Genomic DNA, 25,797 nt, shown 5'->3' with positions numbered 1-25,797 from the left:
TTTCTTTGCCAATTCCTTTTAATTGTTGGCATTAAGCTTTCTTTCTATGCATAACCATGCCTCAGATCTTCTACTCTAAACAGGCTTTTTTCAGACTACCCCTGACATGGGCATGGTCACAAAGGCCTGCAAGCAGTACACAGGCTGCCAACTGTTAGCTGTCTCTCAACAGAGACCAAAACCTGATGGGCACTGTTCCCTGCCCAGGTGGGCACCTGCCCTCTTGGCAGCTAGGCACCCTTTACTTTTTGGGGTTCACCCCACATAGTATCCTTCCAGGACAGCCAACATACATTCAAACCTGCAAGAGAATTAAAGGTCAATATAACACATCAATACAATGAAACATAATATAGGCATCATGGCCGCTTTAGGCAGCCACATCTTCTGCTACTAAACATGTGATACTAAAGTCTATTCTTGACCTTCCTATGAATTGTCCTTGTCTTTTTGGAGCCATGTCCATGAAGACGCAGGCATTATCTAAGTCTATTCAATGTTACCAGCAGCAGGCAGGTCGAGCACGCCGTAGCTTGAGCAGGTTGCATTGTTCTCGATCGATGACGAAGTTTTTCCGGATCTCGGATGGGTCTGCTGACCAGACGTGGATGTGATGGACCCAGGTCGCGACGCCGTCTATCTTGAGAGCGGTGGGGGTCGTCAGCATCATGGAGTTGGGTGTAGGGATCTTTCCATCGAGGCTCCAGGTGGTGCCTTTTGATGTAGACCCAATCTCCTGGTCTGTGCTGATGAGGAGTTGGGGTGGGCCAGTCTCCTGGGTGGCGCCGAGGCGCAGCCAAATGTCCTCGTGCGCCCTCTGGAGCCCTCTCAAGAAAAGAGACAATTCTTGCAGCAAGAAAGTCAGGAATGATAGGGGGTGGGGCCTGCCAAACATGATAGGAGAGCCACCCATTCCCCGCCTGTCTTTACAGATTCCAAGGCTCATTGTTTTTACCTTGAGGAACTGTGAGTTCCACTCTTAAATGTAAATACCTTTTAAGTTTACCCCAGAATTCCAAAATTCCAACCCAGCACAGAATATCACATAGAAAATCAAAGTTCCCAGTAAATAACAGAGATGCTTATAAACATCAAATAAACATTTACACTTACATCTTTTCAGTGAACAAGTATTTTTACAGCCTTGGGCTCTTGAGCAGATAACAGGAACATCATCCAAGTCCCCTGATGGGGGCCTGACAGGAACAGATGTGGGGGTCTTTCCCACATCCCAGGACAGGATTCTTGACCTATGTCTTGTTCAGATAGAAACGGTTTTTATCACAAACAAACAAACAAATCCAAAACCAAGAAAATCAAGGCCAGAAGTACCCTCTGATGTTTTAGGGGTACCAAGGAAGGAGAAGTTAGGCAGTGTCCAGCCCTTCCCACAATCCACCACCAGTGACCAGTTCCAGCTTCTTAATATTCATTTAACATTTCTTTCCTTCCATTACACCAAAGCCATGCTTTTTAGTTAGTTAGAACTTTTAGCCTTAATTTTTAGGTGACATGTAAATAATTAACATTCCTCAGATTAACAATATATTCAAATTTAATAACAAGGATACATATTTAAGCAATAAGGACAGATCAATTTACAGAAACCAGTTTCTACCTGAAATAATCGTACTTTAGAAATTAGATTTCTGCTATCAGACTCTCTTAAAGACTTTGACATAACCTTTGATTGTCCTTAGTTTAAGGAAAGCAGGGTTTTCTAGATTTAAGAGATTAGTTTAAAAATAAATCCTCGAAGCAAGCACGCTTGCAGCCCCATAAAACTCCGCCTTAAAGCTCCACCCCTGAGTAAATCAGAGGGAGGGGCCTTTGCTGTTTCAAGATGGCGGCCCCCAGGGGAGCAGCAAACCATGCAGCCAACGTGGCGGATGCCGAGGCTTGGAGCCCAAAATGGTGGCTGTACCAATAAGCAAAGGCATTTAGTTACCACAATAACACAATTTTTTCCAATTCAATCCGAACATTTCTTTGTCAGGTTCATCTCTGCCATTTTTAAGGCCAAAACAGTCTCGGGTTTTTATTCTGTACTTTCCCTTAATACGTGCACAGAAATCCCAGATGCATTCTAAAACTTTTACATTTCTAGCTGGGGCAATCTCCATGGGAAGAGGCCAGCTCGCATCCAGAGCTGCCGCCGCCCCCGGCCTCCCGGGTGTCCGGCCCTCAGGCTCCGCGGGGGACCTTCCCCCGACCCGATGCCGACTGGGGCCTCGCTGCTCCCACCTCCCGTGAGCGACGCGCCGGCCCCGCCCCCCCGCGCTCCACCTGGCTCCACTCATTCGCCACAAGCCCGGGGCCAATGCAGGCCGCCGCCGCCAGGCTCCTCGAACGAGCTTGTCCGCGCCTGGCCCGAGCCCCCAGGGCCGCCCCCCGGAAGGCACGCCGCCGATGGCGCCGAGCGCAGGTCCAAGCTGCGGGGCTCAGGCTGCCCGGGCAGCCGCCACCTCTCCCGGCCTCCGGCCTCTTCCAGGCCGCGCCGCTCGAGCTCCGGCTCCGGCCCAGCGCCCACCGCCGACCGGGCTGGAGGCCGAGCCCCCAGGGCCGCGGCTTGGCCGGGCTCCGGGGCGAGGGCTGCGGTCACCTCGCTCCGCACTCCTGCACACCTGCCCCCGGGAGCCCGCCCCTACTGCGCAGCAAGCAGCCTTAGTGCGCTGGCCTCAGCCTCTGCGCACCGGCTTCAGCCTCCGCATCCAGGCGCATCTTTCCTCTCCTGCGGCCCAAGGCCCAGTGATTCCCAGCTCACCTTCCCTGCCTTTACATTCACACACTTCCACCAGACATTCATTCAGAGTTCAACAACTTCCCAACTCCTGAGGGAGCTCCAAAGCCTCCCGCAATCTCCCCGAACCGATCAATCACAATACCCAAAGGAGCAGTCTGAGTCCGTCCCATAACATCCGTCCAGTAAGTCCACATAAAACAGAGAAACAGGCACAAACAGGGCCCAAAACAGCCTTCCACTTCCATGGAAGAGACAGACGATGGCTTACGCCAAACCGGCGGGAACTACCCACCTCGTCTCAGATTGGGGTTTCTACAGACCTCCCGACTTTTCGGAAGCAAAATTACACCCCTACAGATACAGATGGAGGATCGAGGCGTCCCTCGACTCCTCCCGCCCTTTGACCCCCATGTGCGTCCACGGTCAATGTGGGCGAATACAGATTTCAGAAGTGAGCTCACACAGAACAGATAAAGCACACAGAACAGACAAACATAATACACAGACACTTACCGCGGCCATGCAGATTCTACGAATTGGGGGAGTCCCTACATGGTCTTGGGAATCCCGGACGAGCCCCCAAATGTTGTGCCCAGATTACAAGATCCCCAAGAAACCATATTAGGGAGCCAATTCGATGTAAAAGCATAAGAATCTGTATTCAAGTTAACTTGAGCTCTCCATCCACCAGACTCACCGACACATCGGCTAGCCAAGTGGCCAAGAGAGAGAGCGAACCCCTCCCCGAGATCGGTTATATAGGGGGGGGTTGGAGTAAGGGAGGAGAAAGGACTGTGCTTTGCCGATTGGCCAGGCACAAGTCGATGTCCCGTTCCTGGGTGTGGCTAGCAGAGTCTTAGACTTCCGTGAAGAAGCTCCTTGCCCAACACGTGGCCAAGGTAAGATGGAGGACGTAGCCCTTACCCTGGGGGAAGGTGGAGGGCGTAGCCTTCGCCCTTTCAGTCAGGTAGGCATGAAAGAGGCCATCAGGCAGTGCTGGGCAGGTAGCCAAAATCTCCTGGAAGTTATACTGTTGAGGGACATCACAGAAAATGGCTATGAATGTCCATGGCTTTTGGTCAATGGGCTCAGAAGCATGGCTCAGCAGGTCTACACTGGGACACACATGTGTTGACATGTGTTCTGACAGATGTCTAAAAGATAGGACAGCACATTCAGTTCCAAGTCTTATGGTTTGTTTATTAAACTATTGTAGTAAATAATAAGTTTAGTAAGATCAGATTTCTAGTCTCATTTTGGACATAATATTTGGCAAGTAACCTAATGTTTCTGTAGAAAATGTTTCCTTGTCTGCAAGATAAGAAGGCGGGGATATACAGATTTTCAGGGTTTGCACACAGACTCCTGGGCCTTACCTAACCTCTAAGTCTTCCAGAAAGGCCCACAGCTTTCTGGGCTCGATTCAGAGCAGCTGTTAAGCTAATGTCTGCTGAACAGAATGAAACGCTTCCCTCTTCTCTTTCATCAGCAGCTTCCACCTCTTCTCATGATGGCATAAGAGCCATGGGGCCCTGGACTGTCCTTCAGCTCATTCTCCCTTCTCTTCCTCCACTTTCTCTCCTCTAGAAATCTAGGTGTCACTGTTGTCTTCTCTTTAGTTTCTTCAAACAGTCAATTACCAGGCTCTGTCAACTTTACCTGCTGAAGTTGCTGAACAAGTTTCCCTTGGGAATCTCCCATTCCTTTTCTTTTTTTTTTTTTTTTTTTTTTTTCCCCATTCCTTTTCTTAAAGCTTTATTAATCACCCACTTCTCCCAGTGTCTATTATTATTATTACTTAATAACAACAGCTTAATTGAGATATAATTCACATATGACACCTTTTTAAGTACAATTCAGTGGTTTTAATACATTCACAGAGCCCTGGCTGGTATGCTCAGTGGTTGGAGTGTCGGCCACACACCGCAGGGTCTCGGGTTTGATTCCTGGTCAAGGGCATGTACCTGGGTTGCAGGTTAGATCCCAGCACCCTTGGGCACACGTGAAAGGCAGCCATCGATATATCTCTCTTACATCTATGTTTCTCTCTCTCTTTTTCCCTTCTCCCTTCCACTCTCTCTAAAAAAATAAAGATTAATGGGAAAAATATCCTTGGGTGAGGATTAACAAACAACAAACTATATATATATATATATATATATATATATATATATATATATATATATAAAATTTATATTCACAGAGATGTGCAACTATCACCATTATCTAAACTAAGCATCTATTCATGTGTTTACTGATCATTTGTATATTGCCTTTGAAAAAAAATGTTTATTCAAATTCTTTGCTCATTTAACTGTTGATTTTTATATATTCTGGATAGCCCCTTATTAGATATACGATTTGCAAATATTCTATCCCATTCTGTGGGTTGTTGTTCCAATTTCTTAATGATGTCCTTTGAGGCACAGAAATTTTTAAGTGAAGTTTAATTTTTTTATGTTTTCTTTTGTTGGTCATGCATTTGGGGTCATATCTAAGAAACCATTGATTAATCCAAGGTTATGAAGGTCTATTCCTATATATTATCCTAATAGTTTTATATTTAGATCTATGGTCCATTTTGAGTTAATTTTTATACCTGTTATGAGGTAGGAGTCAAAATTAAATCTTTTGTACATGGATATTCAGCTTTTCCAGCACTATTTGTTGAAAAGATGTTCTTTCCCCTGTTGGATTGTTTTGGCATCCTTATTAGAAATCAACTGACCATAAATTGGTCATAAATTATGTTTGAAGTCTCAGTTCTATTCTAGTTATCTATATTTATTCCAGGCCTTTTAAAGCTCTTTTGCCCACCCTTTTGACATAGCTTCCTAAATGAACTCCCTTCCTATTCTTTAAAGAACCACTAGCATATGATTTACCTAAACTTCCTGTCTAAGCATATTGCTTGCTTGATTAAAACCCTTATTTGAATGACCATCCAGACCTCCACTGGGTACCCAATATAGGGCAGTCTCCATGATCTGGCCCCTGCCTACCTCTCTAATCTCCTTTCTCTTGTCTTCCGACCTCTCAGCTCACACTCCAGCAAAAACTGAACTACTTGGAGCTATACCCATGCTGTAACATGCTTCTGTGCTTTTGCTCATGCTATGCTGCCCGAATCCCGCTTCACCAAGTCCTCAGTGGACTCACCTAACCCTGCTCATTTCTTAGGACTTTGAACGGCTTTATCTTCTCTGCAACACTGTCCTTGACTGCCCCAGGCTGCGTTAAGAGCCCCTCTGATGAACTTCATTGGTGATATTTACTACGTTGTAGTGGAAACTAGCTGCCTGCCCATTTCTTACCTTGACGTTAATGACCTGGGAGGCAAGAATTTTTTTCGGCCAACTTTATATCTGTACTGTCCAGCACAGTGATTGACACAAATTAGGTGTTTGATGAACATTTATTGAATTGAATCAAAGTTTTACTCATTCTCCTTCATCACTAACTTCCTTTACCATCTCCCCACTGACACTTTGGTCCTGACTGTTTTGAAGTACATGGCAGGTATATGGAGCTGGCTTTGTTGGGGTTAAAATGAACTTGCTTAATGGTTACACAATGGTTGGCCTTTGCATCTCCTCTTTCTCTGATGGAAAGTCTTTACATGGTCATCGCCTCGTCACCTTTTAAGCTCCAGCCCAGGCACCTTCCCTCTGAAGCCTGCCTGGACTTCCCCATGCTGGTAGTTGCTCCACCCTCTCTGCTCCCACACCTGGATGTTTATATCTTTGTATTGGAGCATATACTTTTATTTGTACCCTCACATTTCTGCCTACCCCGCTGGAGTGTGAAGGGAACTTCTGAGGGGATGGAGTGGACTCATTTGTGTGTCCCTAGCATCATGCATGGTAGAGTGTTTGGTCCATGGTGTGTGTTTAGTGTTTCCTAAATGAGGGACTCTCTCCGTCAGGAATACATTTAACTGTGAATAACAAACAAAAGTAAACAAACATTTTTGTAACTTGAAGCAGGGCTTCTCTTGACATTTTGGACCAAATAACCCTTTGTTGTGGAAGTCTGTCTGGAGCCTTGTCATATGTATAGCAGCATCCCTGGCTTCTACCTATTAAGATGCCAATAACCTCCTACCCCCAAGTTGAGACAATAAAAAAAATCTCCAGATACTGCCAAATGTCCCCTGGGGAGTGAAATTCCCAAAGTGGGAACCACTGGCACATAGGTCTGTTTGTTTCTCACAAAAAGAAATTGAGAGGTGAACTATTTTTAATGTTCAATTTTAATATTACTTTTTAGCTGTTCATTGATGTCATCAGGAACCTGAATACCTTCTGACTCCCTTTTATTCCTTTTACCATCCTTAGTGTGGGAGTTGGCTTTTAGTCTCATGCTCATAAGGTGGCTGCTGCCTCTCTAGGCACCATGTCTACACGCCAGGCAGGAAGAAAGGGGCAGGAGGAAAGGCTAAGCCAGCACATTTGCCCCACTTTTGTTAGGAAAGAAAACATTTTCCCAGGAGCCATTTCACGTACCTCCCATTGGCCTGGATTGAGCCACATGACCATTCCTAACTACAAAGAGGGGCTTAGAAAGTGGGAACAGGAGGGGGGCTAGGCACATTGTCACCCAAGAAAAACTGGTATTCAGTTAGCCAGGAGGAAGTGGGGATATGTGGAAAAGACGCTAATTATGCTCATCACAGAATCTAATGTTTATTAATTGAATGAGGGAGAGACTGAATGATTAAGGGGCTGAGTGAATTTGAATCAATACTTCCAGTTCAGCACAACCCACTCTTTGCTATTCAGCTTCTTCATCAAGACTGTAGTTTAAGAATTAGCAAGTGCAGAAGTGTCTGCCTGAGTAGAAGCAGGCAAGATACTGAGGACGCTTTCATTTCATTGCCATGGAAAGGCGTGTTTGCAGTTTTAAGCGTGCAGCAAATTCTTTCAGCTCTTGCAAAGTGAACTGAATATCATTAGTTATCACTGTGAAAACTTCAGCTATGAGGACAGGGCTCCTGGCAATCCCTTACAGAGCCTCAAGGTTAGTACTGGCCCATAGGACAGGAGTTGAGAGAAAAATCAGTGTCACAGAAGAATCCAAATATCTGTGACAAGAAAGGCTGAAATCCAAATTTTAATTTTCAAAGAATAAAGCTTCTACTTTTTCTTCTGGGGAGTCAGCAGTTAATAATGAAATATAAAAAATCCAGGCGCTAGGGTGGCCATGCCATGCCTTGCCTCTCGCAGGACATTCTCGGATTTATTTTCATCTATAGCAACACAGGTGAGAGCCTGCCATAAAATAGATCTTAATATGCCATTCAGATAAGCTAGTATATCTGCAGCCATGTGAACAAGGTCCTTAGTTACCTGTAAATCTATTTACATGGCAGTGAGGGACGCGTTAAAAGATAATACTTAGGAAGCATAATGGACAGCTTCAGCACTACAAGTAAAATATATTGCGTGCTTTGAGAACAGTCTCTGCATTTACCTCCCAGGGGCAGCAATTGAGAGGTGGCGTACTCTGGGCGGGATCTCTAACAACAGCAGTCCTTGTATGCTGTCATTTTCACCTTCTTTTTGTTGGTTTAATTGAGAGAGTGACTTGCTCACCCTTCCCCAAGTGTGTGTGTGGATGTTGATGATTTTTATGTAGGTGAGACCTTAGATGACTTCTTTACTCTCTTAACTCTTACATTGCCACTGTTATAGTCCTTGTTAGTGCAATAAACAAAAGAATATTTTAAGAGTGCCTTTTATAATACCATTTAAAGACTCTAAGCAACGGCCTGGTCCAACTTTCCCATTTCACAGATGGGGAGACTGAGGCCAGGGAGATGAAATAGCTTCCTCCAGGCGCATCTTTAGCAGGTGGCAGTATCAGTCTTTGCAGGTTGCTATAGACTGAAGAGAATTTCTGTGACCACTTCCCTTCTTCCTTAGTGGGCAAGATGGCTTCAAATTGGCCTTGTCTAAACTGAGGATCTTCCTAACTTGCCGATGGCTATAGATGATTCAAAATCCCAAACCTCATCCTTTTAAGGTTCTGCCTTTCTCATGGAGCCCACATTGCTGACAGATGTCTTTCACCTATTCAAGTACCAGAGAAATCATTTCTGTAGTTGACAGCTACGCAAATTCAGCCTGAAATTTGAAGTGGTGATTCACAAAGTGATTACAAGAGGTAATATCAGTCACACTGTTCTCTAAAAATACTGAGTGCTGGTAGTAATAATAAGCCCAGGCTGTCTTTCCTGGTTCCCTTAATGTCTGTATTGTGGGCAGCCTCAAGACCTAATTCAATTACAAGGAAGAACCCATGTTCTTCCTTGGGAGCAATGGCCACGCATGGAAACAGTGCAAGAAGAAATAACAAAGGAAAACAAGGAGAAAGACGATATGAAAGTGTTTGATAGTACAGTGCAGTTGGGTTGCCCACCAGCTTACTCTATAAAAATCAATGGCTGAAAGAAAACTCTGTTCCTGCTTGGACAATCCTTAAAACAAATGTCAGTGGGACTAACTTATGTTAGATAATGATAGCAGTGAGGCAGAGAAAAAAAAGAATGATGAAAAAAAGAGAAAAAGTAGGAAAGGAGAAGGAGAATGTAAGGATACCTCCTGGCACAGAGATAGCAAATGAGTGCCACTTAACTCTCCACCCCCAGCTGCAGATCTGGTCCTCAAAGAGGCACGTTTTCTTCAGAGCCCAGATGTGGCTGTGAATTCCCCTCAACATGGGACTCTAGGGAGCCACTGCCTAGTCCATCAGCTGACCCATACTAGCCATTCCTGTTTTAGTATGCTCTATTCTCCTTATAGTAAATATCTGCTCACCCCTAAGCATGTTGGTGTAGGGATGACTCAGAGGAAAGATTGCTAGCTACTTCTTCGTATACATTTGGTTAGAGAAAAGAAAAATAGATTTTTGTCAAAAAAGGAAGGAAAGAAGGGAGAGGGGCATTTATCGGCCACTTATTTATGGCAGGCTTCATGCTAGTGCTTTAGAGTATCAACTCACTTAGCAGTGGGAATGGCCCCCAAATCAACGAAATTATTCCAGTTTAACACAGGAGGAAAGTGGCTTAAAGTCACACAGATAGTTTGTGGTTGAGTCAGGATAGGAAATGAGTTTGATTTCAAAGCCCATCCCCAAAATAAATAAATGAGACAGTTAAACAAATCCAATATTAATTGAGAAATCAAGCTGTAGAATTCATTCAGAAAAAATATACATTAATAATTTTGTCAGTAGTAAAACAGAATAATCAGTTTAATGTTTAACTTTTTATTATCAATTAATTTGTGAATACACTCAACCTCAATCTCTAATTCCCAGTGCTTTTTTTCTTTAGAAGGCCTCCCTAAAGCTTCTGAGCAGGCATCAGCATCAGAAATATTTATTAAGTGCCTATTGTGTGTGCGGGCTGCTGTACGAGTAGAACTGAATTAGAAAGAATTTACGACCTCAGGACTTTCACTATTTAATATAGATCGTAATAAAAGATCAGAATTAAAAAAGAAAAGAAAAGATATCAGGATAATATATTGTGACTTCTGATTCCAAGGCCCAAATTTAGAGGTCTTCCTAAGTATATAATGGCTTTTTTCTTTTTTTGGTAGCAGATGGTGGCCAGCTGTTCTATCTTTACTGAAGGCCAAACATGAAGGGGGAAAATTAAAATAAAGGGGCTTACGGTAAATCTGAGAAAGAACTTAATAAACTAAATCTGGATTTTTATACACACTAAAGGGAAGTGGGCAATTGGGGGTAATTATCAAATGGTCCAAGGCAAAATAGCTTAGTTCCCTCTTTTATCTACATAGGAGAAAATTATTTATATGGATTGAATTGTTCCGATAATGGTCCTGGGTATCTGAGTAGACAGTCTGGGTGGTCACTGATGTAGATTGAGGGTCCCTCAAGGGATATTCTAAACTAGAAAAGGATTAACACTTTGCCATATAACTGGGGGCATTTCTACTTAGATGCAAGTGATATCAATCAGATTAGTAACTACATGATTCTTTTACCAGGATTTGGGCCCATTGTAATTAAACTATAACAATTTATTTAATGTTTGAAATTAACTTTTAATTAAAAAATAATGAAAACCATTTCTTCTAAAATGTATTTATTTATTTTTAAATCCTTAACCAAGGATGTGTTCATTGATTAGAGAGAGAGAGAGAGAGAGAGAGAGAGAGAAAAGAAAAGAGAAAAAAATCAATTGGTTGCCTTCCATATACACCCTGACCGGGAATCAAACTGCAACTTTTTGGCGAACAGAACAACACTCCAACCAGCTAAGCCACCTGGCTGGGCTCCTCTAAAATTTTTAAATATTACCTATAAGACTAAAGTCTTTCTGCACCCCTAATTTCATTTCCCAGCATCCTGCTCTCATCATGGCCCCTCTCTAGAATAGCCACTGTTATTCTTTTTTTAAAAAAATATATTTTATTGATTTTTTACAGAGAGGAAGGGAGAGAGATAGAGAGTTAGAAACATCGATGAGAGAGAAACATCGATCAGCCGCCTCCTGCACATCTCCCACTGGGGACGTGCCCACAACCCAGGTACATGCCCCTGACTGGAATCGAACCTGGGACCCCTCAGTCCGCAGGCCAACGCTCTATCCACTGAGCCAAACCGGTTTCGGTAGCCACTGTTATTCTTTGGTAGTTTTACCCTTTCAGAATACACACATACACACACACACACACACACACACACACACACACACACACAAAAAAAAACAAAAAACCAAACCCTTGCTTTTTTAGCTTAACTTGAATCACATTTTGTACCATTTGGCAACTTGCTTTTCTATTTAACAATATGTAGTAGAGATAAATCCATAGCTCTAATACATTCCTTTTAACTCCCTCATTGAAATCAGTGATATTCATTTAGCCATTCCTCTACTGCAGATATTGACACTGTGTCCAATTGTTTATCAATACTCAATAAACAAAATATTAAATGTGTTTGAGAATTTCTTAAGAGTGGATTTTGAACAATTGACCTTCCCAAGGGAAAGTAATGTTCTGCCGAAGGTCATTTGGACCTAACAAGGAAAAAAGATGATGGAGAGACATGGGAGCCAGTTTCTTTCCCAGCTAGACTGTGTCACTGTAGGCGTCACTTCCCTTCCCTGGGATTCTGTTTCTCTCAGTCAGTGGTTCTTCATGCACAGGAATCCCCTGGAGAGCTTGTTAAAACAGATTGCTGAGCCACACCCGCCAGAGTTTCTGATTCAGCAGGGGTGTGTGTGTGCAAGTTTCAGGTGCTGTTGGTACTGCCAATCCAGAGCCACTGTTCTAGGTGTATGTTGAGGAGAACAGACTGTGAAAAAGATCACTGTTGAGATTCCAAGAGCCCCAATCAGACCATCTAGGCAAATTTTTTTAAGTCTCCCAACTTATCCAAGTATAATGACATAACCCAAGACTTGTCGCAGTAACAGTATTCGGTTAATGAGAGAAATCAGTTTTACAAACCACAGAAGCAATTTTTTAGGCCAAGGGGCAAGTCAGCATAGCATCATTGTTGGAAAGAATCTTAAAAGGTCATTCAGTTCAACTACCTAGCTAAAACTAGAATTGCTTCAGCAACATTCTTGACCTTGTCAATCCACTTACCACTGAACAGTTCCAGAATCTAGGAATTCATTCTTTGGCTCCTGAGGGAGGCCATTCCATATTTTTAGATGTCTAATCACAACAATGATCCTCCTAACCTTGACCCAAACCATCCTTCAGAAGCTCTTATGCATCCATCCCAGTTCTATCCTCTGGGCTTTAAAGAATAAATCATCTTTCTTCTCTACTTAATGGCAGTCAATTATAGTGTTTTCCTAAGTCAATGGTTCTCAAGCTCTATAGCACATCCAAATCAGCACAGGAGCTTATTAAAATATAGATTTCTACCTCTCATTGCAGAGATTGTGATTCTGTGTCTAGAGTGTGGCCCAGGAATCCACATCTTTTATGAAATCTTCAGGTGAATCTGATGCGGGTGGTCTGCACATGACAGTTTAAGAGACTAACAGGGTTCAGGACAAACTACCCCACACTATGACACCTTGGCATATTGAGTATTTCAGGCCGGAGGAATTTGAGAAATGGCATGTGCAGGAAGGACTTTCTGACCTTCTTCTGAAGCAGATCATAAAACCCTCATGTGAGGGGTGGCTTCCCTCTACCCGGAGGACAAACATCCTGGTCTCCAAAGAAAAGGAGACAGAGAGGAATCTGAATGGACAAGTCTTTTAAGTTTCCCCCAGTTAACTATACTTAGCTCATACTTTTTGTTCCATCAGATCTTTCCATAACTCTTTACTCTTCATCAAACCTAGCATGAAAACATTCAGGTTTAATCATTTCTTCTGGTGTTCATTTCCTTACAAAGGCTCCTGTGTCACAGATAACTTATATTGAACAAATTTGTATGCTTTTCTCCTATAAATCTGTCTTTGTCAGGCTTCTAATTTTCAGACCCAATCAGTGATCCTAAGAGGCTCAAGGAAAACTTTTTTTCCCTACCCTACTAGACTAAACTCCTTTTGTTTCTAAACTCAATGCACCCAACAGCTTCATCAGTTCCTCATATAACATGGCTTGAGTTCTGTTCTCTATCCTGGTTGTTAAAGACTGTCTGCCAAAAGACACCCCAAAATATATTCATTACCTCCACCCACTCTGATTTATTATTTATTTATATAATTTATTTATTTATTTATTTTAGAGATTTAGGTCATTTTATTCTGAGACTTTTTTTCAGTTCTAAAATTCTCCTATTTTATTTATTTTTTGTTTAAAGTATTACATATGTCTCCTTTCCCCTGATTGACCCCCCTTCCTCTGACCACTCCCAAAGCCCAGGACAAGCTCCCACCACCCCAGTGCCCATGTCCATCTGATCTGTTGTTTTTTATTGCACTTATTTCAACCCCAAACAAAGCCTGCAAACAAAGTACATGCCCTTGACCAGAACTGAACCCATAACCCATGAATCCACAGCCTGACCCTCTAACCACTGAGCCAAATTGGCTAGGGCTACTCCTGAATTTCTGACCCTCCGAAACTATAAAATGACAAATGTTGGTATTTTTAAGCCATTAATTTTGGAGTAATTGTTTTACAGCAATAGAAAATTAATATATCCTAGAACTCATAGATCCTTCCAGTTTGTGGTTCTATTATTTAAATGCAGGATGAAAGCAACATATGTGTCCATAGATAGCTGAATGGATAAATATGATGCAATATATCTATCTATATCTAACTCTATCTCTATCTATGAATATTTCTCAATTTCTCAGCAATAAAAAAAGAAATCTTTCCATTTGCGACACCATGGATGGACCCAAAGGGTATTATACTAAGTGAAATAAGTCAGAAAAAGACAATACCATATATTTCACTTACATGTAGAATCTAAAAAAAAACACACCAAAAAACACAAAACAATAAACAAAACAGAAACAGACTTATAGACACAGAGAACAAGCTGATGGTTGCCAAAGAGGAAGGGATGGGAAAATAGAAAAGAAAAATAAGTGCAGGAGAATGTATTTCTAATCTGTTGCTTTTACTAAGACTACAAACTTCTTTTGCCTGTTACACTTTCAAACTCTCTCTTGAAGATCCTATAATAAACATTTTAAGCAGAAAACAAAATAATATTTTAATAGAGATAGTTTTAAACTGGATATTTACTATTTTGATTACTTATATGTTTTAATAAGATGAAACCTTGGGAAATGTAGCACCTTCTTTAGAGTTTTAAAGCAGGAAAGGTTCATTAGGTCTTGGGAGGACCATCAGGAGTTATGTGACTCCTTGACATTGCACGCAACGTGTTGTATTCAGAGCAAGTGTTCTAAGAAAAAATATATTTGACCAGATTTTCCTTCTCTTCCCTCCAAAAGAGTTACATAAAAAGCATTTATCTGGATCTCATTCCCCTTGTGGGAATTTGGATACAGAGATGAAATTAACTTACTGACGGTTAGAAACAGAGGTCTTCTTAACTTAGAGCTCAGACTCTAATCTGCAAGGTAAATTTTACTCACAACAGGCAGCTCAAGGCAGAACTGATCTTTGCAATGCTCTCAATTGTCCAGACCCCAGACAAACCTCTACACTTGTGATTTTGCTGTTATGCATATCTCCTGCTCATTTAATTCATCAAGCTGTTTCAACAATGGGCCTCCCAAAAAGACCCCCCTTGCTGACAGACCTTTTATCTTGGTTCTTTTCAGTTTCATCCTTACACTGAAGAACACAGGAGCTCAGCCAAGTGTTTTGTTTGTTTGTTTTTTACCAGGGTACCTGCTAGAATCCAAAAATAATCTGTGGAAGAAACATATTATACTTTTCTGACCTGGTTACTATTAGAGCTGTCACTTACATTTCTTCAGTATCTTTTGAAACCCTCACCTCTTTGCAGAACCATTACCCATATTCATTACCATCATAAGCCAGATATGAATATTATCATCATACTAAATTAAGAGATTTGGGTTGAAGAACTAAAAGTCTAAGTTCTAATATTTATGTTAGTTCAGGATGTATTCTGCCTATTTAGAAATTATAAATTGCTAAGAATTATCTTCAGATACCTAAAAAATGTATAAATCCTAGCCTTGGCTGGGTGGCTCAGTTAGTTGGAGCATCATCTCAGTAGTGAGTTCGATTCCCAGTTAGGGCACATACCGAGGTTGGGGCACCTGCGGGAGGCAATCAATCAATATTTCTCTCTCACATCCATGTTTCTCCCTCCCTCTCCCTCCCTTTCTTCCTTTCTCACTCTCTCAAATCAATAAAAACATATCCTCGGGTGAGGATAAAAATATATACAAATCCTTAATTCAAAAGCTGAAACATATCTTGCATTCCTCTTATATCCCTGGGAGTGCTGGTGATTCGTTAGGTTCTCGGTAAATACTTCACCACCAGTAGTATTGAGCAGTCATCATGAGCAAGCCAGGGCTGATCAAAGCCAAGCATGCCCATGTTTTAAGTGGCCAGGCCTAATGGAAAAAGTGTAGAAGTCCTGGTTTTACCACTGATCTTTTCACCTTAAGCTATCTGTACTTCAGCTTTCCCTAGACATTCACCCCATACAGATTTGCCATCTATTCCCACCATCCCCATGTGCTCCAGGACAGTCTCTTTGTTTCTGCCAAAGCCAAGTGAGAGAGGCCATGACTAAAACTACAGTCCTGGAGAAGTAGGGACTGAAGAGTTGTGCTGATGCCATGACCTGCCCAGAAGGGCCTGAACTTGACCCCTGGTTATCCTTCCTCCCCTTAGCTCCACAAGACACCTCCTGGGCTTGGCTAAATGATCTGCCATGGGCCTGCCCACCGTTCCGGGGTTCTGAGAGAGCACTGCCTCCCCTCAAGGTGAAAACACAGACTCAGAGACTTGGATACATTCCCAGGATTCTGAATGCAAATGTTTCCAGCAAATTCAGCATTATATCCTAACTTGCAAAATAATCTTGTAGCACAAAGATAAAGTTAAATGACTCAAGTGCTCATTGGATATGTTTATTTTTCCATAAACAGATATGGAAATGTTTGGTAGGAGGAAGGGACATTTTTTTAATATTTTGGTGATTTTTTTAATAAGTAAAAATGGCTCTGTATTTAAAAGTAAGTCCAAAAAAACATATCAGCTTGGTCTGAGAAATGGCAGGACAATCCTTTGACAAGGAAATTAAGTTTATTTTTTATGCTTCCAAGGTGTTGAATTTAATTATAGATGGCAGCAAAGAGCAGAGAAAGGATCCTTGAACGTTTTAAAAAAAAAAAACTGAGATAAAGTTTTTCTAAATGGATAATATATTAGTTTATCGTTTTTTTTTTAAATGGGAAGAATAAAGAAAAGGAGAGAGAAAACCCTTTTGTTGGTGTTCTTTGACTCTACCCAGAAACTCCTTTATCTGAAAATATGGAAGTTTATTAAAATAAGTAATTCAAGAGACAAATGTGTTTTTGGTGATTGTATCAGGAGACCATACCTACTCTACACCTTGAGACAGATGTGTGGCTCAGCAGACAGAGTCAGTAGTATTAGGCTATGACCACTTTTGCTGTTTGCTTCAGATGGACTTTTCAAAGCATAGTCAAACTTTATACAATGGTGTCACCAAACTAAAGGGGTTTGTCCACCTGTGGGTGTCAAAGCCCAATCAAATGTGAACTGGAGCTTCCTGCAAAGAAAGTAAAGGTTTATTTAAGGAAATGGCACCAAACCCAGAGTCACAGGTGAGCTAATACTGTAAGACCTGGCTCTCTGGTAGCTTCTAGGGTTTGGGATATAGGGGGGAAATCATTAATCTTAGTGACTAAAGGGGGTTAGGATCATGATTAGGGTCATGGTCTCTATTGAATGGCCGGTGCTAGGATAGGGGTAGTTGGTCATTGCATCTGGTCCTGATGTCAACCATGGCATCACACTATCTGGTTTCCCAAGGGTGTGATTAGTGGGGTCGTTCCCATTGGGTGTAGAGCTGAAATACAACTGAGGCCTGGATGTTATCTTTAGTTTGACTGAAACTGTGTCACTGTGTTCAGCATGCCTGGGGCTTTGTTCCTAAGATTATTTGTTGCTGACCAGAACCCCATTGTCTGAGGGATTGATGATTAAGGGAGTGGACATGCAAGGGAGGGAGGTGAGTGAGGCAAGGTCCTCATAGGCTGGATAAGGCCAGTTTCAATCAAAGGAAAGAAGGTGAAAAGGTCAGATTAAAGAAATGAAGTTTTTGCATGGTTACAATAGGATTACAATTTAAAAATATTTTAGATGTTTTTTATTCAAAGGTTCTCAACAGAAAAAACTAACAATCTGATCAAATGTACAGTTCAAAGATGTCTTTTGATGTTTAGCAACAAGTCCTAGGAAAGAAAACTAGAGCATTATTTTGGACCAAACAAATAAGTTACCACTGGCAAGTTTGTGGCACTAGTAAAACAAAATAAAAATTTAATTATCTTGGTCATATAGATATCTCTATGAAAATCATTTTTTTTTCAGTCTGTACAGGTCTTTCTTCATAAAATATGTAATGAATATTTACTATGTAATGTTTAACTGATTTTCTTTTTTTTTAATATTCAGAGGTTATGTTTTCCAAATCTTACCCAGATGAGTATGACACTTAGTTTGGATATTTCAATCAGCAGATTTCCCCTCTTCTTACAAATTATTTTTATAATAGTAATGCTAGCCGAAACCGGTTTGGCTCAATGGATAGAGCATTGGCCTATGGACTAAAAGGTCCCGGGTTCGATTCCGGTCAAGGGCATGTACCTGGGTTGTGGGCACATCCCCAGTAGGAGATGTGCAGGAGGCAGCTGATCGATGTTTCTCTCTCATCGATGTTTCTAACTCTCTATCTCTCTCCCTTCCTCTCTGTAAAAAATCAATAAAATATATTTTTAAAAAATCAAAAAACAATAGTAATGCTAATATTTTATATGATAATTTTCACTGGAAGAGCTATCTAAACTTCAGCTTTCTATGAGGATTAATACTTTGGGTTTCATGCAAAAGATGTCATATATGCATTCAATATGAATTACAAAGTAATATTAAAAGGGGAATGCACATAGCAGAAAATATGAAAGTAGGTAAGAGCCAATAAGCATAAGTTGTATATCTTTCACTATCTAGTACATTGATATCAGTGCTCAAGAATTATATACTATTAAAAAACAAAGCATGTCCACGGGCCCAGAGCAATTCTACTATACTAAGTGAAATGAAGACTAAAAATGCTTTATCTTACTCTTTTATTTTGTAGGTATTATTACTTGGCATTCAGAGCACATCAGACACCTCTTGCTAGCAAAGAGAGTTGTGTTGCTATCTTGGAAAAGTCCAGATTAGATCACTGGGTGCTTGGAAAAACAAAGGTAGTTCTTTCTTTATTGTTCACATTGTCACCTGTGATGCTATATTACATACCCGCGTCTCTTGCCAGTGATATGAATGGCCCTGTAAATTGTGTAGCTTAGCAGATAAGGCCCCAACCTAACAACGATCTTCGCTGGTCTTGGGTCAAGAGTCCCAGGACCTCAAGGACCAGAGGAGGAGGGTGTGCCGCCGGTCGGCATGTCATCTGAGAGCCACTTAGCATTTCTAGAATGAGATCTTCAAGTTTATTTTAAAATGTCCCTTTTTTCCAATGCTACTTATTTCAGCACTGCATGCAAATACACCAATCATATTAATGACAATAATGAGTATCTTTCATAGTTTTGTTGATTTTTCATTAGACTCTTGTTGTGTTATTTATTGCATACCCTAATTATCAGTCTCATCGTATGCAGCTTTTCACTTGGGAGAACTTCACATCCCTGCAGGATTCCAGGTTTTTATGGCCCATTCTGAATTGCCATGCAAAGCCAGTCTTAGCCTAAGTGTTGATGGCAACACTCCTGCTCCTGGCATAAATTAGATCCCTGTGGGTCATCTAGGTCCCTCTCCCTGGGAACTTCTGTTGGCTTGGGGTCAGTTCTGTTGGGTAGCACCTCCAGTAGAGGCTGTGGGGAAAGAGACTAGAGATCGAGCTGAGAAAAGGGAATTCATGGCAGAAATGAGGCAGGCTTGGAGAAGAGTTGGGATCTCCTAAAGCCCTATCAACTTCATCGTATGTTTGTATCCATAATCACAGATGGGCTCAGCCTTAGAAGTGGAATTGTATTTGCTTCCAAGAAGTTCATAGTATTAGCATAAATCAAGTCACTGTAAACTTTATTTAGATAATGCTTTTAATATGTACATGCTGAAATAGAGTGGATATCTGTTTGGAAGCCCATATATAATGCCAAAACTAATGTCTCGTTTCAGGTTTTTCTCAAATATTACCATGTTGAGCAGTTAAATTTGCTGCTGCGAGAAGTAATAGGCAGAGTGGTTGTGCTGCAGGCATATGCCAAGGGGTGGCTTGGAGCCAGGAGATACAAAAGAGTCAGAGAGAAGAGAGAGAAGGGGGCCACTGCCATCCAGTCAGGTAAATGGTTCTGAATCTTGGCATTTCATTAAGTACTGGTTCTCAGTGGTTCCTTTTCTTCCTCCCTCCCCTCCTTCCCTTCTTTCTTCCTTTCTACCTTCCTTCCTTGCCTCAGCAAATCTTTATCCAGTGTATCCTACAGGCCAGGTCCTGTGCTAGTTGCTGGGGAAATAGCAATAGCAAGAGTGCCATGCTCCCTGACCTCCAGATAGCCAAACAAGCTGTCACAACACACTGTGACGAGTGGCAAGACATTATGAAGTGGACGGAGGTTAAAATCCAAATCACACAGACATGCAGACATGTGTCCCAGCTCCCGGATGACTGACATAATTTATACTTCAGGTCTGTTAACAGGTTTTCAGCGTCTGAATTTCTAATGCCACTTCAGAAGGCTTTTCTAGCCCACACAGGGCTTGGAAACTGAGGGAACAGATCACTAGGCCCTTTCACATGCCCAGCCAGTCAGTGCCTCTTTGCATACCTGTGTGTATTTCTGTTACAAACAGCATTTGACTCCTGTGCTCTTGGTGAGTGGTTGTGAGAGCCCCAGCCCGTCTTGAACATAGCAGAGCATCTCCTTCTTGCTCTCATAATGTTCACTCTGGACTTCCTGACCTCGCTCTGCAGCACGGAGAGCTGGGACAGTCTGGGGGAGCACCGAGGAGAGGCAGTCATGCTCCTGGTGCGCGCCCTAATGTCCCAGGTCTCTGACTAAAGGACTCAGCACAGCGGCGGCGAGTACCTTCTCTTTCTCTCATCCAATGCCAGTGTTGTGCTGCTAATGATTCCCCTTAATTCTCCTCTTTATTATCCTCTCCTTCAACTTTCATGTCTATACCTCCCTTCCAATAACAAAGATGGAGCAGGTCACATGGTTCTGTTTCCCACCCCCAAAGCCTGAAGACAGAGCTTCCTCCAAGGGATGGAAGGACAGAGGACCCCCTCACCTGGGATAGGGGTCCCTAGTCATGCATACATGGAATCCAGAATGTTCTGGAAACTCTGCCTGAATGAAAATAACTCCTCCTCAGAAGCATCTTAGAGGCCAAGCTGAGAGTACAGAGAGGCCCCCTTCCCCATCCCTGCTCACGTATCTCTGCTGATTTTGTTCAGTGAGGGAGGAGGAGAGGGGTAATAGATTGGAGGAAAACAGCTTATATCAATTCTCTGGCACGTGCTTAAATTAATGTCATTCCTAGCACATGGTTTTATATTTTTAGCCTGGAGAGGATATGATGCTCGGAGGAAATTTAAGAAAATAAGCAACAGAAGGAGTGAGTCTGCTGTTCATATTGAAGCAGGTAATTAAAACATCATTTTCATAGCATCCACTTGGAAATATTCAGTGATTAAGTTCATATGAGTTTAGGAAAGCTGCGAGGTTAATAATTCAGGAGCATTGGCATAGGCGTCAAGAATTCCAGGGAGGGTTTTTTGTGCTGTGTCTGACACACCCCGTGTGTGGCGGTGATGAGAATGACCCTTGTGAGCATTTGCTGTGTGCCACACTTGCCTAAGGATGCTCTGAGTAGGTACTCTTAGATTCACTCTATTTCAACAGAGGGGGCAACCAAGGTGCAGAGAAGTGAAGTAACGTGTCCAGGATCACACGGCTAGTCAGTGGCAGAGCCAGCACTGGGACACAGGCAGTTTGCATAGAGTTAACTCCGCATACCCGGCAACAGAACAAATCCCTCCCCTCTTGGAGGCTCATGGCCCTCATCTGTGAAATGAGAGGAACGGCTAAAAAGGTCAGGAAGGTGCCTTCTGACCTTGGAATTCTCTGACTACAGTGGGGCCTTGACTTACGAGTTTAATTCGTTCTGAGACCGAGCTCGTTAAGGAGCTCGTTAACTCAAATTACTCTATCAACTCAATGCAAAAAATTGGCCCAGAGACAGCTGGTATCTCAAAAAACTCGTTAGTCAGGACACTCGTAAGTCAAGGCCCCCCTGTATATGCCAGACCTATGTCTAGGCATCACAGAGATAGGAATAGCTCAGGAACTTTCCCAGCAGACGGAGTTTTCTTCCCCCAGGCCGTTATGTGCCTAAAGTGGTCTTCTGGATCCCTAGGGTGAGCACGAGGTGGCAGCGTGGCTATGGCTACCTGAGCGCTGTGAGCTCTGGTTCCTGGCTCATCAGTTCCGTCCTTGGTTCCCAGGTCACTCTGCTCTTTTGCAAGTGGCAGTATCCACAGTGGCTACCGGGCTGGGTTTCCTCTGTCATTTGAAGCTGTACAAGCCTAATTGAGGAACTGGAAAAAAACAGGCCCCAACACGCTAGTAGCTCCCAGAACTCAAGACATGGGAGACAGAATGAGAATGTGGCCAGTCCGGTGGACTCAGAGGTAGGGAGAGGGGTAGGGTTTCAAATAATGCCACGACTGAAGCAAACCTTTATATCAAATAGCCCACAACCGTTTCCAGGGCGTCCTTGCCCAGAACCTGGCTCCAGGAATACTCAGAACTCTCTTAGGCCACTGTAGGAGCCGGACTTCTTCATTCCAAACCAAAATATTTGGGAGGAAAGGATGTCATTTAAATGCAAGTGTGTAACTTTTAACACCATCCCCTAGGATTTCTAAGCTCTACAACTTCAAAGCCTCAGGAGTAAGGATGTGATTCTAGTTGCAATTTAAGAAAGACAATTCAAAGTGCATTTGTTCCTTACTTGTCCACCTCCCACCACACACACACACACACACACACACACACACTTGGTCCCCCTTAAGAGAGGATACTGACTGGGCTGACTTCTGATCTTGCAGTTTGGCCCTAAGCCCAACATATGTTTTAAAATATAAACTTTGAGCTTATATATTGTTGATCCACTGAATCCAGTATGTAGGATCATAAATCAAATATTCCCTCTCTGAAGATCATATTTGGAGGGCTCCCTGTGTTGGTGCTGAAATGGTACCAGGTGGTAGGCCAGTGGAGTCAGACTAGACCAGCCGTGGGCAAACTACGGCCCGCGGGCCGGATCCGGCCCGTTTGAAATGAATAAAACTAAAAAAAAAAAAAAAAAGACCGTACCCTTTTATGTAATGATGTTTACTTTGAATTTATATTAGTTCACACAAACACTCCATCCATGCTTTTGTTCCGGCCCTCTGGTCCAGTTTAAGAACCCATTGTGGCCCTCGAGTCAAAAAGTTTGCCCACCCCTGGACTAGACCTTGGTTCAGCAACCTCAATCCTTGAGTTCTGGCTAAGAAAGAATTCAGAGCCCAGACTCAAACTATAAGAAAAAGTTTATTTAGAAAGTCACAGAGGTAGAAGAAGTGACCCATAGAAAAAATGCACCCAGGAAACAAGTTACAGAGGCAAAAGAAGGCCTCTTGGAGCTTAGGAGAAAGAGAGAGACAAGGAGAACTTCCTGGGCCAAGGGGTGAGGAAAAGTGTGGGTGGGCTCAAGGGAGGATCCCAAAAGACTACTCACAGCTTTGCAGGTGTATCCCATCTCTCTCCATCCACCATGGAAAAAATCCAACCATGGCTTCTGCAGGGCCAAGGCAAAGGCCAATGCCCACAGTTTCTGCTTCCTAGTCCTTGGGAGCCCACACAGTCTGTCTCAGGCCCCAGGTCACATGTTCCTGGGCAGGAGAGAACAGGAACCAACAGGGCAAGTGTGGGTCCCAAGCAAGAGATAGAGCTTTTTTGTTCTCCTAGGGGTTTTAACCAGGAACTTTTTTAAACTAGCCAATTAACTTTCCAAATTTTTGTGGGCTTCTGATGGGTCCAATGATCTCTTTCCTAGTTAGACCAACAGGCCTCTAGAGTCAAGCACCTCTCCATGGTCCATTTTGAGTTTACCGGGCATGTCCTTGTCTCCCCCTGCTTCCCTCTCCCACACAAACAATCAGGTACCGAGCAGGGCAGGGGGGGCAGGGGGGGAGCGGGGGGGGGGGGGTGAGGAGGAGTATTAATCCCCTTGGAGGGACAATGCTGCAATTCCCTGGGGTGTGAAGCTGTAGCTTCCTGGTGAAACAAACAGGCATTGTATCCCATACCCTTTGCTTCCTTTCCCTCATTAATATCGAGTGTATTATGGTAACAGTGTCAGGTTCATGGTCTTTACTGATTGGCCAGTGCCAGAGCAGAGGGTCATTTGTCAATGCAGCTGATTTTTTTTTTCTTTTTTAAAAATATATTTTTATTGATTTCACAGAGAGGAAGGGAGAGGGAAAGAGAGATAGAAACATCAATGATGAGAGAGAATCATCCATTGGGTGCCTCCTGCACGTACCCCACTGGGGATTGAGCCCACAACCCAGACATGTGCCCTGACCGGGAATCTAACCATGACCTCTTGGTTCATGGGTTGACACTCAACCACTGAGCCACACTGGGCAATGCAGCTGGTCCTGATGTCAGCCATGGAATCACTTATCTGTTTTTGCTGATTTTCTGGGCCTGGAGCTAAAACACAACTGAGGCCTAGATGTTATCCCTAGGGGTTAATGCTTAGGGAGTAGTGTGTGTTAGGAATGCTCTTAACTGATGTCATGGGAATAAAACAGACGCTTGAAACTTCTGCAGACGAGTGCAGTGCCCCAGCAACAATATGGCAGGCAAGCACAAAGAAGGGGAAGTCCACTCTCCTTTTTGTCCCTGACATGTCACTGCACCATACCCTGATTGGCTTAAGGGTGTGGTTTCACAATCTGGTGGGAATGTCTAACCTGAGGAGGGTGGAGCAACAAGGGTGGGGGCAGTTTCAAATGCCTGCCAGGAAGTGGTGCGAAACTATGTCTTTGTCTCCTACAGGAAGGAAGCCTGAGTGGATTTGAGTACAAAATGAAAGGTTATAAAAAGGAAATGGAGTTAATCTATACTAATAATAGAGGAATATGCTATTGTCCAGGACGCTATCACAGTAACAGTAACGACCAAACAGCAGGCTGCAAGGGATGACAAGACCGGCAGAGGAGTTAGTGAGGGATGACCAAACTACTGAATAGCAGGCTGTGTGGGGCAACCAGGATGGCAGGGGGGTTAGTGAGGGATGACCAAACCCAGGCCTGCAGGAGGGGACAGTTGAGGGTGACCAGGATGACAGGGGGACAGTTGGGGGTGACCAGACTGGCGGGGGGTGGCAGTGGCAGTTGAGGGCAACCAGGCTGGCGGGGGGCGGGCGGGGGGGGGGGCAGTTAGGGGCAATCAGGCCGGCAGGCAGAGGCAGTTAGGGGTGATCAGGCTGGCAGGGGGGGCAGTTAGGGGTGATCAGGCAGGCAGGCAGGTGAGCAGTTAGGAGCCAGCAGTCCCAGATTGTGAGAGGGATGTCCGACTGCCGGTTTAGGCCTGATCCTGAGGATTGAGCCTAAACTGGCAGTCGGACATCCCCCAAGGGGTCCTGGATTGGAGAGCGTGCAAGCTTGGCTGAGGGGACCCTCTCCTCCATGCACGAATTTTGTGCACTGGGCCTCTAGTATCTAAACTATAATTTTGATAGAAAAGACTTTCTAATTCTTATGTGTGCAAGGGCCCACTTGGAAGTCACATGAGGCCACTCTTCAGGCCCTTGTTCCTCCTCCAAGGGGGTCTATCTCATGACTAGCAATATGCCAAGGGAGGAAAAGTCAAGAGAGGATCCAAACCACATGACCAGCGATATGAAAGGTCAAGGGGTCTAAACCGCATGACCAGCCATGTGCTAAGGAGGAAAGGTCATCCTGGGGATTAGGTCCTTGTTTTCTCAGTTTTGCCCCTTCGACACCCACCCAGGGCTTACCACCCTGGTGACCTTCTGTACCTGGCCCATTGCCCTTGCTTTGCTCACGTCTGCTAACTGCCTACCACACCTATTTGCATTCTGTTATTGCCAAGTGAACACTGCATACAAAGTCAAGTCTCTGTCACCGTGGTATCAGCACAGTCATGATTACATTACTCCAGTGCAGCACCTGCAGGAGGGGTACCATGGAAGGATAATTTTGTTTTGTGGAATCAGAGAGAACACATTTCTTTAAGGGGCTTCCTTCCTTCCTGTCTTTCCTTTCCTTTTTTTTTTTTTTTTAGGTTTTGCAAACATCTC

At 43.3% G+C, this 25,797-nt stretch overlaps 1 protein-coding gene across 1 annotated transcript in view; it reads left to right on the top strand.

Moving 5' to 3' along the window:
- Positions 1-25,797, top strand: part of MYO3B (myosin IIIB) — a 356,539-nt gene that overhangs the window by 208,913 nt on the left and 121,829 nt on the right. Inside the window, exons 25-26 of the mRNA XM_070423427.1 lie at positions 18,545-18,656; positions 19,594-19,756. Of these exons, the coding sequence (XP_070279528.1) occupies positions 18,545-18,656; positions 19,594-19,756 (275 nt within the window). The remainder of the gene's footprint in view (positions 1-18,544; positions 18,657-19,593; positions 19,757-25,797) is intronic.

This window comes from Myotis yumanensis, unplaced genomic scaffold (assembly GCF_028538775.1).
Source record: "Myotis yumanensis isolate MYYU_CA2020_CCGP unplaced genomic scaffold, mMyoYum1.0.hap1 SCAF_8, whole genome shotgun sequence".
Taxonomy (NCBI): Eukaryota; Metazoa; Chordata; class Mammalia; order Chiroptera; family Vespertilionidae; genus Myotis; species Myotis yumanensis.
The sequence above is the reverse complement of the archived record's forward strand: the minus strand, read 5'-3'. Positions and strand labels throughout refer to the sequence as shown.